Source organism: Lygodium microphyllum, chromosome 6 (assembly GCF_053477565.2).
Source record: "Lygodium microphyllum isolate KBCC chromosome 6, Lygodium_microphyllum_v1.1.10, whole genome shotgun sequence".
Lineage (NCBI taxonomy): Eukaryota > Viridiplantae > Streptophyta > Polypodiopsida > Schizaeales > Lygodiaceae > Lygodium > Lygodium microphyllum.
Genome location: NC_141140.1, coordinates 37061442 through 37079279, shown reverse-complemented (window position 1 = coordinate 37079279; position 17838 = coordinate 37061442). Strand labels below are relative to the sequence as shown.

The window sequence follows — 17838 nt, the reverse complement described above, 5'->3', positions numbered from 1 at the left end:
GAGAGAGACAGAGAGACAGAGATTGCAAGTCTGAGGGTGGCATGGCTCTAAGTGGTAGGGTGGCTAGCAAGAGGGCGAGACAGAGGGAGAGAGAGAGAGTGATTGGGAAAGAAGACAGTAACGTCTTCGTGTTGGACTTGGGAGTCAGGGGAAGAGAGAGAACTTAGAAGCCTAGGGAAAGAGAGCATCGTTTTTGTTCTGGGCATCGGATCCTTCCAGCTACTTTACTGTGTCGGGGTCCTCTCCAAAACATTAAAAAAAGGAAGAACGGGACCGGAGAGGACAACTTTACAAAGGCACAAACCAGCCAATCCGTAACGCTTTGCTCCAGACACACACCACAGACACAGACACAGAGAGAGAGAGAGAACTTGAAGAGAAGGAGCCTAGAGGTGTGCTTGGCACGACCTTTTGAGGCCCCGGGGGGGGGGGGGCGGGGGGGCGCCGAGCGAGGGAGAGAGAGATTGCTTGCCTAGGACTGGGGGATTCACCCTACTGCCTGTTATCGTCCCACACAGACACAGAACTAGACAAAGCTAGATGAGGAGCCGGGACGATAACACAGAGAACTAGACAAAACCAGAATTCTTCCACCTTGAATTCGTCGAGCATAAACATGCATATCACCCTCGTGCATAATGGCACAATTATAGCATGACTATATTATTACCTCATTATCGACCACTACCCAGTATCTTAATAACCAGAATTTAGAAGTTTGCCAAGGCGGCTGCTGCCGGCTGGGCTGGGTGTGGGTTGGGGAACCCCCCAGGTCCCCTGCCTGAGGAAGACAAAAACCATGCGGGGAAGGGAGAAAAAGGGAAGGAAAAATCTCGGCACTATTCTGCTTCTACGGTCCACCTAGAGAATAGGATATCCAACGGTGCCGATTATATATTATAGTTATAGTTCTATTACCTGCCTCCGCGTGTGCGCTCCTTCCTCGCCTCCTCTTCTTCTGTCTTGCGTCAATCAACCAGTCTTGTGTATGAGAATCAATCATCTTTTGGTGCTCCGAGAGAGAGAGAGAGAGAGAGAGAGACGCAGATAGAGAGGCCGCACCTACACTCGCTTCTTATCATTCGATTGAGTACAGGGAAACTGGTATTGTGGTACCAGCACCAGCACCAAACTGCCCCTGCCCTCTTCCTCTGTTGCTACAGTATCATCGCCTTTCCCCACGCTCTCAAGCAAAGCTTCGCCCAAGGTAAAGTCTTTTCTTGCTCCCTCCCTTCCTTCCTTACTTCCTGCCTTGCTTTTCTCCTTTCTTTTATCGTCCCTCTCCAACCCCCTTCCGGTTGATTCCCCCTCTCCTCACCTCTGCCTTCCTCTTCACTCTAATTCATTCTGCCTTTCTCCTACATCACCTTCATACGATACCAACTCAACCCTCCCTTCTTCTCCTATAGCATGTTTACAGTTTGCCGCTCTAATTCCCCTACACACAAAGGCCGTCTCTCTGGGCTTTCTCTCTCTCTCTCTCTCTCTCTCTCTCTCTCACACACACACACACATACAACATACGACTCGACATCGGTTTTCTTTCACAAGTGCTCAATTTGTTCAGCGAATCAACGGTATAAGTTCAATTCGATGGTCCTTGCCCTTTTTTGGGGGTAATTAATTCTGAGCATTGTTGTTCCAAGGTTGCAGGATTGGATTTGACAGAAATTTCTGGCCACCCTTAAAGCCAACAGAGTTTTTTCAAGGATCTGTAAGGCTTTCTATAGTATGAAGCTGCTCCAGGATTCATCAGTTTTTCATGTCAGTACTACAAGCTAATGATCTTGATCGGAAGGTAAGGTATGAACAAGCTTCACTAGAGGCATAATGCAACGGCCTCAACCTTGCTGGCCCTCTTAGGGATGACACAAGCCTGTTCAAATTTCTGGGTCTCCTGCGGTAAGAGAGAAGTTTACAGCTTGAGGACCATAATAGGAGTTTGAACATATGATGGAGATGAGAAATGCATCAGCCAAGGGAAGTGTTGGCTCCAAACCTGTCGCTGGCAGTGAAGATTCTAAGCTCGAGTTTAAGTGGGTCAATCAATGTAATGCATTCCTTGATGAAGATAGAGGACACACTAGTTGGGAGGATCATTGGCCTCCTCACATGAAGGACTGGTCAATGCTAAGCCCACGTGCTGAAGGTAAGCCCATCAAGGGCAATCGCATGGTCCGTTCCCCATCAGCAAGTGAGTCGTCCTCTTCTCTATCAACGCAGGAATCCTCTTCCTTTTCAGCAGTAAGTGACTCAAGCGTGAAGGTCAGAAGGGGTCTCTCACCTTCAACTGCAACTCCTTCTGCTCGATTTACTGATCCCAATTTTCCTCCTCCTCTCATCTCCAAGGCAACAATTGATTGTGATTCTGCAGAGAGAACATTAAAGGCTCCGCTCGTCCAAGAACATCCTCCTGCACAGAGCTGCAGATTACATTCACGGGAATCCACAGAAGATGAGTTTCACAGCTTCCAGCTTCTCGGAGATAATACTCATGGAAGTTGTGAATTCGAAGCAGTTGAAACATCTGATGGAGAAACCAATGATTCTGATCATACATGCTTGGAATCAGAGGTTGGTACATGTGATGCCCCTACCCAGTTAAGGGGTTCAGCTATCATTGGTCACAATATCAACAGCCCATTGGAGTTCTCAGATGATGATTGGACAAGTGACTCTTGCTCGTGGACAAGCGCTTCCTCACAGGCCGATGCATCCACAGGGTTTTGGAAAAGCCCTAGAGGTGTGGTGACTGACACCGCAGCATTGGAACTTGCCAGTCAACTCAACGGGCCCAAGCTCTCAGATACAGTTTCCACAGAGACACACAATCATATGGCTACTTGGCATGACAAAGACAGGGATACTGTATCAAAGAGTCTAAAAGATGCAGATTTTAAAGTATGTGCAGAAGAGAATGAGGTGCTATTTCAGGGAAGTTGTAGTGATTATCATCCTGTTGATGAGAAGCTTGAGCTTTCAGATGAGTGGCTTCACAGTTTTCACTGCTCAGCTGCTGCATGTGATCCAGTTAGGCAATGTAAGGCATGTAGGGAACAGACTTCTGTCACAGCATTCAATGATACCCTTGCCATGTATACTAGCAAGGACTTCCCTGGAGATTTTTCTGATACTGGCGTATCACATGAGGAATCTTTCCAGAAGGCTGCAGAGGCTCCATCTTCTGAAGCTCTGTACCAGCTACATAATTCTGTGAAGAATGGTCTTAAAGAGCCAAAAAGCCCTCAGCATGGTACTCTTGAAACATGGAACTTCAAAACACAGTGGCAACAGCCTGCCCAGACAAAGTCAGCAGGCTCCAGCAAACCCCTGATGCCAGTTTCACCACAAATCCCTACGGCTGTTCCTCTTGCCGAGCCTAATCGGAATGTAAATCCCATGATTTTGAAATATGGTCATTCTGTGCCTGTGAAAGAGAATCTTCCACCAACATCTGTACATGGCTACTTCAGATATTTGGAGCAAGGTGGAGCTCCATGCTATGCGTTCTTTGTGAATGACTCTGATGAGGTGTTTTTTGCAAGAGCACAAAAACCAAAGAAGTATTACAATAAAGAAAACTGTGATTGGATGTACTCGTTCCATTCTAGGAGGGACATAGCAAAGGTCAAAGGTGCTTGGAAAGGCTGGTTGAAGAGGGAAAAATTAGCCTCAGACCTTGTAGGGAAGATGAAAGTCTCCAATGTAACACAATCTAGTGTTGATAAACATACGAAAGAAACACAGTTTGTTCTCTTTGATGACAGGATCAACCATTCTTCGAAGTCTCAAAGTGTAGATGGGCGATTGTCTCCAAAACCTGTTGTTTTATGCAGGACAACAGGTTCCTCAGAAGCTGCCGTTCCTGGCGTTCGATCACAGAAGCAGAAAACTACATTCTCATGCTCAAGTGCTGAACCCAAAGTGAGCCAGAGGATGGCTGGGTCTTACTGTAATAGAGATGGGCCAATGGAAGAAACACTTAAGCACAGACTAACTACAGATGATGCATGTGTTTCCAGTAAAGATGTGCCAAATTCAGGCCTCTCCATTAATGGACAGTGTGGCATAGGTGCAAATGACCAGCCATGCTCCTCACAAATGGAGCTTGCTGCTTTCATAATTAGTACATCTATGAAAGAATCAAGATCCAGTGAAAAAAAGAACAAAAATGTATCTCCGAAAAACACAGGTGGTTGGGGTATGAAGTTTCTTGACAAAGGCTCTGGAACTGGCTGGGGCTTGAAGTTTCTGGACAACTCTGCCAGGTCAGACTCAACTCCTGCTGTGAAGGTTGAAGGCTCTGCACATGCCCAAAACTGCACTTGCCTATCATGTACAGCAAACTGGGAGCAAACCTATGAAAGTCAACCTTGCTTGGATTCTTGTGAAATTGTAATGTCTGATCATAAGAGAAAGCTGCTGTCGACGAGGAAAGATCGGCGTGCTAAAGTGATGGTTGATGTGACAGTGATTTTGCCAGCTGGTGTTCATGGATTGCCAGCAGATGGTTCAATAGGCCCAATGCCATTGGTGGACCGGTGGAGGTGTGGTGGTGACTGTGATTGTGGTGGCTGGGATGAGGGGTGTGGGATACAAGTGCTCAGATCAGAGCCTCTCGTGGTGCATGGTCAAGGGGCACGCGTAGTGCTGACAAATGATGACCGTATCAACTGGCTGTCATCAGAGCATCCCTTGAAAATTTCTACACAGGTAACAATGAGCAGGTTACCAAACTGTTTATCTGATTTGATTAGCTAGTAAAGTACAAACTAAACAGTGTCATTAGAGTTTGTGGAGGTAAAGAGAGAGCTTACCACCTGAAATAAGGGAATAGCTTCACTTAAAAAGCTCATAATTGTGTAGGACAAATGTCTTGTTTGAATATTGATCTTCAAAGATGTGTCTTGTTAATTTCATAACACTTTTTTCAGTTATCTCATGACACTTCACACAGAAACTTGTATTGGAAAGATCTACTGCAGCATGGGGCAAAAGCCATGCTTTTCCAGGTTGTGATGGCATTTTCTAACGCTGATTCAATGGCTGAACAGGGATACAAGCGCAGGAAGGTTCTCATCTTGGAGATAGTTCAAGCTGGGCTCTTCTCTTTGACTTTCCAGGCACACTTCTCTCCACTGCAGGCCTTTGCAACTGCTGTAGCATTCTTCCATCTACAAATAGTGCAAAGCTGATTATAAATGTACAGAAGCAAAGTCATTCTCAGAGGGGGAACACAAGAAACATTTCTGAGCCAGGGTTACTCTGTGTGTGTGTGTATGTCTTTCTCTCTCTCTGTGTTCCCTGGAGGCTGTTTATACACATTCAGATCTTGCACTACATCTGCAATCCTCTAAATGTATGTAGAAACATTTTGTTACACTTCGGGCGTCTGTAACAAGTGTTAAAAGAGCAACTGCCTCTACATAAAATCCATATGAAATAAACATACAAATTTTAAATTTATTGATGTCACATCTCATACAAATGTGTTTGTGATGGCACCAATGATGGTAGTAAGGCCATAATCCAGTGCCATTGGAGGCTTAGGTACTGGACTCGGATCTTTAAATGTACGATTTGGGATTTTCCTTTGAAATATGTTTTGCAGCCCAATAATTTCAAATCCTGTTTTGTTTTTTGAGAAACCCATGATGCTCAACCATGGCAAATGTGAGTGCAATAAGCCAAAATCTATGCGATGCAGTCTTCAACACTCGTCTTTGCTTATATTGGAGTGCCAACGGTGGACGCACTAAGCTCACTTTTGTAAAAACAAAAGGCGTATAAAAAGATATTACTAGCAATAAGTATATACAATAGCATCTTAAAGATGTTGCAGGTATTACACCCAAAACAGTTAGTTACAAGCTTTCTTAAGCATTCTTATAACTAACTTTATACCCATAGCTCTTGTTTCTAAGAGATAGAAGGATAGTATCTTCCTTAGACAACATTCAATCATCACAATAGTTTTGATTCTGTTCTCCTTTATAGGTACTCTAATGCCAAATTACAAGGGTTGTAACGATGTTTCTTCATCCAAGGAACTGCATCTCAAAAAAGTGCATCTTAAGGCATACTAGGCGCTCCGCGCCTAGACTCGCCTGCGCCGGGGCGGGCACGATTTTTGGTGGGGGGGGCGGGTGCTGGATGTGTGGCACTGCCCCCGCGTTCTCTTTTTTTTTGTGGGGGAGGTGGGGGGCTGCCACGTGGCACCCGCCCCCCACCTCTCCTTAACTAATAGTATAGATGTTATAGCTTTTAAGCCTACACCAAGAACCCACTTGTGAACTCTACTCCATAGTCTTAGCACCGAGGAATACTAACACATCTGTGAGGAATTGCCTCCTTGGTTCTTGAGATGCATGGCGCACTGCGGAGAGATCTTCGTAAGCTTCCCAAGTCTATTCTTGGTGCTAAGCTTCTCAGAGGTTACATGGGGTGCTCCCCCTCCCCCACACAGTTTATGTTGTAATTCCACGCTCTCATGTGGGTTCAAGGGAATCAAAGTTTCCATGCAGCACTCATATCACTAAACACACAATCTTTCTTTCGTTGAAACTCTCTTTAGCCTTTCAAACTCTGCGAACACTAAGCTTTACAGGCTAGCTCAGTTTGACAGTGGTAGCTGCACCCTAGTTTGTAAGCCTGTTTCTTTCATCCATTGGCTCCCTTTCATGGAAGTGTTACACCTTCCTTGAGCATCCATCCATTCAGTCTCTACCCGTCTTAGATGTCTGTGCACTTCACAACCCCCTTCTTGGTGGAGGCTTTAGATAGCTTCCAATCGTTGAGAGCACGGCCCGCACCAACTTGAAAGATGGATGGCGACGACCAAACGATCTGAGCAAGAGATGCATCCCCCCCTCTGGCTATCTCGTTTGGCCATTTAAACTGTTAAAGTCTTGTCTTGCAACCTATTCTACAACTGAAGAAAGTACTCGAGAAGCTTTATCCTTAGGTCATTGATACCCAAATCCCCATCAGCCTTTGCTTTTCTTATGGGGTGTTCCACGCAATACCATGGCAGCTCTTGGAACTAGCATATTCCCATAAGAACTCTTTGCATCTCTCAAGTGGTGCTTATAAAGTGAGCAAGAAGTATAGAGATTCTAGCATATTCCCATAAGAACTCCTTGCATCTCTCAACTGGTGCTTCTGCTAGTCAGCAAGAAGTAGAGACATTCATTGAGCAATAGATTAAGAGCCCTTTAGTGCCTCATGAAGCAAGAGTGGAGGGTAAAATTTACCCTCAGTCATTTCATTTTTGTGTTATGAAGATTGTTAGGCCCGAAAATGCTACACCTTTATCTTAGCATGTTAGTAAGTGCCTAGGCGTTAGTGTAAAAAGAGCTACCAAAGGTTTCACCTTTTCAACTCAGGAACAATGTTCCATGCTCATGCTTCGTGTCTCAAAAAATATGCCCAAATATGAATAATCTAATTATCTTGCTAGTTTGAATATTTGTGTTCTTGTTTTCTGTTGAAACGTATAAGATGATTTTTTAATGTGATAAAGCAAGTCAAAACATCAAGTGGTCTTGCAAGCTTCGCATGAGTTTATAATGCTATTAACGACGATCTTTGAACTTTTTGGTTAGGAAGAATGTGCTCTGTTCCTTCAAGTGCAAAAGGGTATGGCAGATAGATCTTTAAGAGAGGATTGCTATGTTTGAATATATGTCAAAAGGGATTTTTTTTTCTACTAGAGCATTAACTAAATCAAGAGAAAGGCAATTGTAGGGATTGCAGAAGTAATTGCGCAAGAAAATTATTGGTGCCTCTTCAGACCATGGAAGCAATGAGAAGTTTCACGATACTGAACGATATAAAAGTGCTAGTTGGAGGGAGTTAGAATTAGAGAATTCAAGGAATGAGGATAATGCCATACCTATTTATAGTTATAATGTACCCAATTTTCATGCAATAAAATACCGTACATTTTTTGCCACTAGCCTTGGATCGTGTCTCGATAATGGGGATTAAGTCATTATTTGTACGCCAATTCATAAATGAAAGGTACTTGAAAAGCTCTTTCAAAAAAAGTTTATAAAAACTTTATTTATAATATAGGGTAATAATAAGGACTAGCTTGATGGATAGTCACTTTGTGGCTAAGCATGCTTGGGTGATGATACTATCGAGAGGGGTGACCTTTGGGAAGTCTTTTCTACAAGAAAACAGTTGCAATAGTACTAACGAAGCCTTTATATCCTTGTTGCCAAGTATGCTAAGGCCAAGATGCCAAGTTTAACATAAAAGGCATGGAGTCACCCAATTGCAATGGTTGCATAGCATGTGTCAATGATGGGTAGCATCCCTGTTGTGGCTTATGACTAAGGTAGTGACAAAGCCATAATTCTACCTTAACATCTTAGCCTTGTTATACTTGGCAATGAGGTTATGAAACCTTCATTGGCATTTGTTGCACACAACTTGCCACCATTTACTTGTAGGAAAAACTTCTCAAGAGGTCACCCATCCTGGTAGTATCGTCACCCAAGCGCGCTTAACTGCCCTTTAATGTTTATGAGTACCACCTAATGTGGAAATTAAGACCTAGATGGTTTACTTTGATCATCTAATGCAAGTTGTAGCAAGAGTGAAAAAGAGGCTTGGAGTAAGCCGATCGAGGAAGAAAACTGAAAAAGATAGTTCAAAAATTGAGGAAGATTCAGATTTAGGAACTGAGGATAAAGACGAGGACTCAAGCTCTGAATTGGAATTGGAGGAGGAGTTAGAAGATTTAGAAGACAAGGACAACAAGAAGAAAAAGTGGGCTAAGAAGAAGAAAATGGGAGAGGTACAAAGTCACCTAAGGATAAAAGGAGAAGCAAAGCTCTTTTAAAGAAATTTGAAAGAAATTTGGAAAAGAAAAGTAAAGAAAAAATTAAGAGATTTGGGAGAGCAAAGCTCTTTTAAAGAAATTTGAAAGAAAGTTGGAAAAGAAAAGTAAAGAAAAAATTAAGAGATTTGGGAGTAATCATGCAAACTAAGAAGGAGAAGTTTTACCACATATGTTAGAAAAAGGGGCATGAGACTAATAATAATCCAAATATTAGGAGAAGTTAGCCAACACCTATCATGTATCCAAGAATGAGGCCAAGAGAGTTGGTATGGCTAAATCAAATATAGATTGTAAGTAGGTTTTTGAGGACAAAGAGATTTCCCCCATAACCTTGGAATAAAACACGTGGACAACATGATATACAAGGAGGACCATGTCATTATTGTAGGATCCAAGGCCATTATATTGGACCAATCTATGAATTGTGATAAAACATAAAGTTGGGAGAGGAATGCTAGTATTACATAGTTGGAAAGACACAAGGCAGAGTGGACCATAGTAGCAACAAAATAAATTGGCCCCAATTGCAGCAATTCTGGTGGAATTATTATTAGAAGAGAACAAAGTTGCATATCAACTAGTTGTAGCCTAAATGGGTCTATAGACTGCAAAAACCTGAACAGTCTATAGGCATTGTAATGTATCAATAGTTAAACAATGGCGTGCATGAGAGATGTGAATATTCTAATTGTATGGTGGTGAAGGATTGCCATGATGAAATGGATATAATGGCAATTACAAGGTCCAAAGTAGAATCAATATTAACCGGGAAAATCAAGAGTAACGAATGAGGTACTTAAGTGGGAAAATTTTTTCAAAAGAAGGAATAGACACAAGAATTGAGGTTTAATGCGCTACAATACAAGGATGCGCACTAACAAAAGAGGGAAAAGAGGATGTAGGACAATCCAACATTCAAGAAATTAGTGGATCTCAAGAGTTGTTTTAGGCTACGGCCAAAACATTATTACAATTAACTTTGGAAAAAATAATGGAATTAATCCCAAGATTGAAGAAGAAACTTTTGACAAATATTCAAGCTTAATAATAGAATATATTTAATGAAGTAATTGGGCAATAGATAGCATTGGATTGTCAAGCAGTTGTAGCAACTCCACATAGGTAGTGGACTATCAATTGCCTACCATTACAAGTTGAATATGTGTGAAAGTTTCAAATGATGTCATTTTGGATGGAGGATTGAGACTTGACATTATTTTGGAAAAAATCTTATATGGCCAACCCGATAGCTAAGTTATCACTAGCTTCTTTTTAGGTGAAAATGCCAAATCAAAGAAGACTACAAACCTTAAGGATTCTAAGGAATCATTAAATCATAATAGATGCTATTTTTGAAGTGAGTTTTGTGGATTGAAGGTGGATGAGGTTGACATATCTTATTAGTTGCTATGGGGAAGAACCTAGTTTAAATTGGCAAAATTGAAGCACCATTGGGGAGGCTACTTTTCCCCGTTGGCAAAAAGAAATCACATTATGTACAATGAATAAGATCCTCGTGAATCAAAAGTGCAAACCCGTGATAGAAGAAGTAGAAGATGAGAAGGTGGAATAGTCCCTAAAAGCTAATCCTATAGAAATTTGAATGTTTGAATTAGATATGAAGGGATCATGTAGGGACATGAAATCTGAGTATCATGAAAAGTAGACATACAGGATAAAGACATTCAACAATACAAGTTTAAAAATCAGAGATCAATGGAATAGATACATTCAAAATTGTAGGTTTTTCTAAAAATGCAGGTCTTTGTTAGAGATTTAAAGAATGTAGGAAATCGAGATGTGCAGGAAAATAGTATGTAGTCAAGAACTCAAAAAGGTAGGATTGTGACAAAGGAACAATTGGAATATGAAGGATTATAGGAGAAGGTGAGTCAACAAACTATAATTCAAGTGAAGCATAGATATGATCACACTAGGACTCATTTAGCTAGAGTGTTTGAGGATGAAGTTCAAGAGTTTAATTTGAATATGGAAGAAAATCCAAAGCCTATAAAGATTTGTTTACATGTGGATGAGGCATTCAGGAAAAAGGTATTGGAATTATGCAAAAGATTTCAATATATTTTTACAAGAGAATACACAAATATCAAGGGATTTTGACTTTTCAGTGTGGTAATATTGGACCAATTTGAAGAAGAATGTTGATCCAATTGTTCAAATAGATATACAATGAACCCTAACTATGCCAAGCAGGTTAAGGAAGAGATTTATAAATTGTTAAGAGTTGTCTTTATAAAGCCAATGAATGAGATGACATGGCTATTACAAATTGTGGTGGTCCCCAAAAAGAATGGCAAGATCAAGGTGTGTATTGATCACAAGAAACTCAACATAGCAACCATTGTGGACCTCGTTCCCGTTCCATTTACAGATCCATTGCTAGGTGATGTGGTTGGACACCAAATGTATAGCTTTTTGAATGGAATTTCAAGCTATAATCAGATAAAGATTGCCTTTGAGGACGTTGATAAAATAGCATTTGTAATAGAATACTGATTAAGAAGCATTTGTCAGTAGGATTTTGAACTTTGGACTGAAGAATAGACCACCAAATTTTAGGGAGCAAAACAAAAAACATTTTATCCACATTTGACAAGCTTCACGTGAGTCTTATATAGACGATTTTCATGTTTTTGGGAGAATGGATTCGCAACATTTAAGGTTGTGATTTGAGAGATGTAGCAAGTTCAATATTTTCCTAAATATTTCAAGTCCATATTTGAAGAGGTGTATATTGGGATTTATATTATTAAAAAAAAAGAATGTCAACAGATTCAAGAAATATCAAAAAATTTCAAAATATTAAAATGGCATGAAATGCACATGAAGTAATGAGGTTCGTAGGACAAAATAAATGAGTTGGTCAAGATCTTAGGTATTTATCCCATATTTGTGCACCTTTAGCAACTTCAACAAGGAAGGGGATGTGTTTTTTGGATTAATGATTAAGCTGAAGCTTTTAAGGTACCAAAGAAGTTGTTGGTAATAGATTTGAAAATATCATCCCAACCATGGATCTTGCCATTGCACGTGTTTGTAGATGCCTTAGATGTTGCTGTGCGAGCAATGTTAATGCAGGAGTAGGACCTTGGATGGTTTAGACCAATATATTATGCTAGTAGGAGATTATCTACAAGAAAAGAATCACACCATAAGGAAAGGAAAATATTTGGGTATGATATATACTTTGCAAAATTTCACGTACTATTTAGTGGGAAATCAAGTGGTGTTTCATGTAGATCATTAAACCCTACTATACTTGGTAAATAAGCCTTATCTTACAAGAAGACTTGCCTAATGGATGTTACTTTTGCAACTTGGTAAATAAGCCTTATCTTACAAGAAGACTTGCCTAATGGATGTTACTTTTGCAAAAATTCTATCAAGATGACCCATACACTAGGTAGGGAACATGAGAGAGTGGACTTCATAAGCAGTTGGAAGGGAGAAGAGTCTAAAGGGCCAATCAATCAACCGCCACCTGATGTTGAACTATTTGAAGCTCAAGTTATTGATGTAAATACATATTATGATTAGATGCCATAGTTTCTCATTACTAAGGGGATTATGCGCAGTTATCTTACAAGAGGCTAATTCAGGAAGTTAGCATTGTGTATAGTAGGTCCTTCTAGGTGTGCTCTACAAGACATGCATAGATCAAGTTTTCAAATGTGTACCTGAATTTAAAAAGTCTATAGTACTTCAAAAGGACATGTAGGAATTTTAGAGGCTCTTTTTTTTGGAGAAATTATAGGGAGGAAAACACTTCAAGTTGGAGTATGGTGGCCAACTGTATTGAAGGATACACATGAATATGCCAAGAAATGTGTCACATGAGTTAAAGAAGGTCAACCTTAAGCAAGGGACAAAATATAGAATTACCTCGTGCTACCATCCAAACCATTCCGAAAGTGGGGCATTGATTTCATAGGGACAATCAAGCTTGCAAACTACACCTAGAATAGTTATATCTTGGTTTTTAATAACTACTGTATGAAGTGGGTAGATTCCCAACCATTGCAAGATAATACAATGAGTGTAGCCAAATTTTTATACTCAAATATAATGGCCAAGTTTGGTTTCCCAATTGAGCTTATAAGTGTTCAAGGAAACCATTTTTGAATCATATTATAGGAGATGTTAATTATCACACGTATGATTTTGCAGTATGGTCAAACTAAAAGCTCCAATAAACAAGAGGCCCAACTATTCAAGGTTGATCTCACACTCGATTGGACAGATGATATCATTGCTATTTTAGATCATGGAATTTCTGAATGCCCCATTGAGAAGGCTTGTCTCTCTCACTTGTTAATTAATACTTGACCCTACCAGATGATTATTTGTCAACTCTATCAATTATAGCAAGATAGTCGTCTTCGATGATGCGTGTGTGAACATGACATAAACAAATGGGCTTCAGGTAAATTATCATTAATGCCTATTTCCTTTTCTCCACTGGTCAATCGAGACATGTGTTTCGCAGGCCAAATACATCATTGTGGCCACAGACTACCTGATGAAGTGAGCAGAGGCAAGAGCAACACGAAAGAACGATGCTTGAACGACTACCAAGTTCTTGTGGAAGCATGTGATCTCATGATTCGGCTGTCTTATCGAACTAGTCAGTGACCAGGGGACACACTTCATCAATGAAGTGATAGCGCATCTCCTATCCACCTTCCTAATTATCCATCAAAAATCCTCTCCATACTATCCTCAAGCAAACGACCAAACAGAATCCACGAATAAGATTCTTGTCAACGTCCTAACGAAGGTGGTTTCTGCCTCGCGCAGTGACTGGGATAACAAGCTGATGGTAGCCTTGTGGGCTTACCGCACAGCTTATAAAATGGCTATCGGTCAGACTCCCTTTAGGTTGACCTACGAAACCAAAGCAATTCTCCCTGTAGAATTCTTTGTGCCTAGCCTGCGAATTTCACTTCAGGAGCGATGGGAAGGAAAGGAGGCATGGACGCAATGCCTAGTTGAGCTCAAACGCCTCTTGGAGACTCGCCTTCTAACCACTCATGCACTCATATGTGAGAAGGCATGATAGAAGAGCTGGTTTGACAAGCATGTCAAGCAATGCGACTTCGAACAGGGCAACTTAGTGCTCCTATACTCAGTTAAGGGGCATAAGCAAAAAATGAAGTTTAGGGGTCTTGGACCTTTCAAAGTCCGTGCAATTAGCAAAACGGGCAACATTGAGCTCGAGACTCTAGATGGTGAGGGAATAGGCTTTTTCAATGGCAGTCGTGTCAAGAAGTACTATCCTGTCACACATCCTTTGCATGAGCCACCAATGTTGGAACCGCCTGTCAAAGTACGAGTAGCCACCATCACCGAAATCAATGATGAGGATGAGGAAACCGTGGAGCCCGTATACCTGCACATCACAATCACTGCCAAGTGAACATGCATCTTCAATGCCTTGATTGACGAGGGAGCAGAATTCAATGTCTTGACTTACGATCATTGGACCCAACTTGGCAAACCAGCACTACAACCCACTAATGCCAAATTAAGCCCATATGGGGGCCATTCATACGCGCTTCTCGGCAAGTGCAGGGCCGCTGTTTCTACTGAGTCTGAGATTGTACCAATGATATTCTACGTGTTGCTAGATGCCAAAGACGCAAGCACGAAGATGTTGCTAGGGTGAACCTTCAAAAATCAAACTCATTGCAACATTGATTATGAGTTGCAGAGCATTCACATTACCATAGGCAACATCTGCATTGTTATAGCTTTCAGCAAGGGCTGCGCGACCTCACCCTAGTCCGCACGACCACCAGTAGAACTATTAGCAGCCAAATCTAAGGAGGAGGGTAGTGCTCGGCCACCACCCACCACCTCTCAAGAACTGCTGCTCATGGCAGCAAAAGCTAAGGCCCAATAGCCTAGGTTTCAATGGAGGCCTAGACAGCCACAACCACCACCTAGGAGTCGATGCACACAACCTCATCAGACCCGAAGCTCTAAACCTAGGATACCAAAGTGCAGTTACAGAAATCGGTGCATGATCAGGCAAACGTGGGTTCCTAAAGCCCTTTTGCACACGCAAGGCTAGTATGAGGAGAATGCCTGGATATGGATCCCTAAAGCCCACACGGCCAAGTGCACCACTCGTATGCCGCCCCCAAGCTTGATCACCCCAAGCCCCATAGAACTTCAAAACCATAAACCGCAGTGCTCCCCATGCCCACATCCATCAAGTTCATCCACACACATGCCCAAGAGAGTCGAACAAGCCTATCGGCCCAAACGACAAACATCGTCACATGAGCCATCGCCCGCTAGAACCCATCCAATTGCAATGATCCATTTTGAAGGCAGTAGTCCATTAGAAGTAGCTGCTACTTCCCCAGCTCTTAGCCAAGAAGTCCAACCGCAAGCTCAAGAACACTCGCAACCATAACTATTCATTGTCAAAGACTCTAGTGCTATCAAACCCCAGCCACCAACACGTCTTAAACCCTCCTATGAGCGGAAATCATTTTTGACACTGGCCTCAGATCTAGCCGAAGATACGAGGGATGACGTGGTTGATTGCATTAGATGGCTCGATACACTTTTAGACAGCTAGCTTTGAACTATGACCGCTTAGACTTAGGCTTGTTGCCCAATCCTTTTGCAATCGAAGTTTGTACGATACCTTGTTCTTGGGAGACATTCGAACTTGCCTTCATAAAAGCAGCTAACTCCGCTATTGTATTTCTCAACAACGAGATCTCTAAAGAGCAAGCCCTCAAAAAACGCCTCATCACGTTATATGATCAGTGAACCCGTCTGCCATCACCAACCAAGAAATTGCAGAATTATCCAAACTTGCTGAGACTGAATCCCCATTCTTGAGGCACTGGTACACTCTTAGGTTGCAATGGGAAGTAGAAGGGTGTCGAGTCATGACAAATGTTGAGCAACGCTAAACAATCAAAACAGCGGAGTACGATCCCACTTATGTCGTGCCAACCTCATATAGAGTGTTAACCACTCTTTGTGGCCGCCCCCTGGAAGAGCACATCAAGGGACACCCTTACCTCCATCGCCTACTAACTGAGGAAGAGCTACATATTGCTAGCTATGTGGCCTTCCGTGACTTTCTAACAGATGTTCTCACTTACATTACACACGTGGGCACTTGACCTTTTGATCTAGACCACGAAGCTCAGTTAGAGTACAACCCCAATTTCTACACTTGGTTCCTATGCCGGTAACTCCTAGGTCCATTGCAGAATGTCCTCGACCTCCAAAACCTTCAATCCTAGGAAGGATTTTTCTCAAGCTGGGAGGGGAGGGGGGTGAGGTGAATCAATTTAAAACCAAGGAAAATCAAGCAAAATGCATAAACACGTAAACAACGAGTGAGGTAGGAAAATGACAAGAGAACTTTGAAATACAGGGCAAAAAGTTAAAGCCGGAAGGGAAGATTCTACATTGGATGGGATTTTAATGCTTTCTTTCAATAAACATATAGAGTCCTTTTTACTTATGACTTTTTTTTTACAAATTGTTAATTTGGAAGCACTAATGGAAACTTGGGATTATGACAGGAACAAAAGATGTCGTAGCAAGACCGCGCCCACCGCCTTCCGTTCATGGAGGAGGAAAGAACGCAATACCGCATCACTCTTGAAAGTCGCGCCTACAACTAGCATAAGTTCCAAACCATTCACAATGTAGAGGTGTTGAGATGACAAGCTCAACACATGCGGACATTAATGATGGACTGCTTGGTTAGATGGGTCCACACGTCTACACTTAGCATGTCAGTGGTCATTATGACTCTTACATGGCCACTGACTCATTACTTATTATATTCAGGTTGTTACACTTATTTACAGAAGCTGGCATAGTTATAGCGCCAGTCGACTAGTGTAGTCGGTTATGTATTGTTTGACTTAGTAGGTCACTTTCCTTTATATTGTATCTTATCTATACTTTGTGTACATCGTAAAGTGTGTGGAAGAAGAAGAAGAAACTAGCAAGAAAACGTTTTGGCCTCCATCTCTCTTCTTGTCTCTTGAGTGAGCTTCTCCTTGTGCATTCTATGTGTGTTCGGTGCAGCATCTTGAGCAAGTCCCCCCACTACGCGATTCTTGACATGGTATCAGAGTCGCCCTACTGAGAGAGGCTGATTTTGAAGGCTGAAGTAAAGGAGAAGAAGCAAGGTTCGAGCAAGCAAGCCACGGGTAAGAAGCTCTCCCATCCTTCCACTCTCTCTCTTGGATAGTGCCTGTGGAGGCACCAGAAGTAGGACAGAGCAAAAAATCTCAGATTGCAGTGAGATTTGGTGTGCACGAAGAGCGCTGTGCATTCTGCAGATAAGGCCTTTAGGGCTTTCCCGCAGTTATTTTGGGCATTTGAGACCGTTTCAGGCCCCATTTTAGAGCCGCAAGGTTGCAGACAACAGTTTCAGGGTACACTGTGACTTCGGCTGTATTGATCGAAAGTGGGTGCGCAAGTTACAGATTTCAAATCTGTAAGTTCAAAGGTGTTTACCTGCAAATAAACACAAGGATTATCTGCAAACTGGTTACAGATTGCATGTATTGTTGAGCAGACAGTGAAAAAGGTTGTCTAGTGTATTGCTGTACACTACAGGTCGAGGGTTGCAGAAGATTTTCTTGCTGTTTGGTATTAGTTTTGTGATAATGGTAGAGAATAGTGGAAACCCCATCATTGAGAAGCTTGACAAGAACAACTACCCTTCATGGAAGTTCCGTGTCACGAACTTCCTTATTGGAAAAGGCCTCTACGAGTTTGTTTCAGGTGAAGAAAATGAGCCGGAGGTGAGTGATCCTCCAACAGCAGAGGAGACAAAGGCACGGAAGGAATGGAATGCAAAAGACAAAAAGGTTATGTATTGGCTGTCTACAGTAATTGACAATAATATGCTGGGACATATTAGAAATGCAGAGAATTCATATGCAGCTTGGACCATACTTGAAAGTATGTTTTTC

General features: G+C 41.9%; 1 protein-coding gene across 4 annotated transcripts; it reads left to right on the top strand.

Annotated features, from left to right (window-relative positions):
- Positions 1 to 435: 435 nt before the first annotated feature.
- Positions 436 to 5587, top strand: LOC148034466 (uncharacterized). 4 transcript variants are annotated; one of them, XM_087679408.1, is made up of 3 exons: positions 436 to 1207; positions 1654 to 4713; positions 5055 to 5587. In XM_087679408.1, the coding sequence occupies exons 2-3, from the start codon at positions 1951 to 1953 to the stop codon at positions 5193 to 5195; spliced, it is 2904 nt and encodes a 967-aa protein (XP_087535534.1). In that variant the 5' UTR covers positions 436 to 1207; positions 1654 to 1950; the 3' UTR covers positions 5196 to 5587. The 4 variants fall into 4 exon arrangements, with proteins under 4 accessions (XP_087535534.1, XP_087535533.1, XP_087535536.1 ...); XM_087679407.1 differs by having other exon boundaries at positions 1647 to 4713; XM_087679410.1 differs by lacking the exon at positions 436 to 1207 and adding an exon at positions 1218 to 1577.
- Positions 5588 to 17838: the final 12251 nt, after the last annotated feature.

Excerpts from the sequence above, each read along its gene's own strand:
- LOC148034466 (XM_087679408.1), top strand. The coding sequence starts at position 1,951 with ATGATGGAGATGAGAAATGCATCAGCCAAGGGAAGTGTTGGCTCCAAA. Across the intron at positions 4,714-5,054 it reads CCTTGAAAATTTCTACACAG|GGATACAAGCGCAGGAAGGT; the intron begins GTAACAATGAGC and ends ATGGCTGAACAG.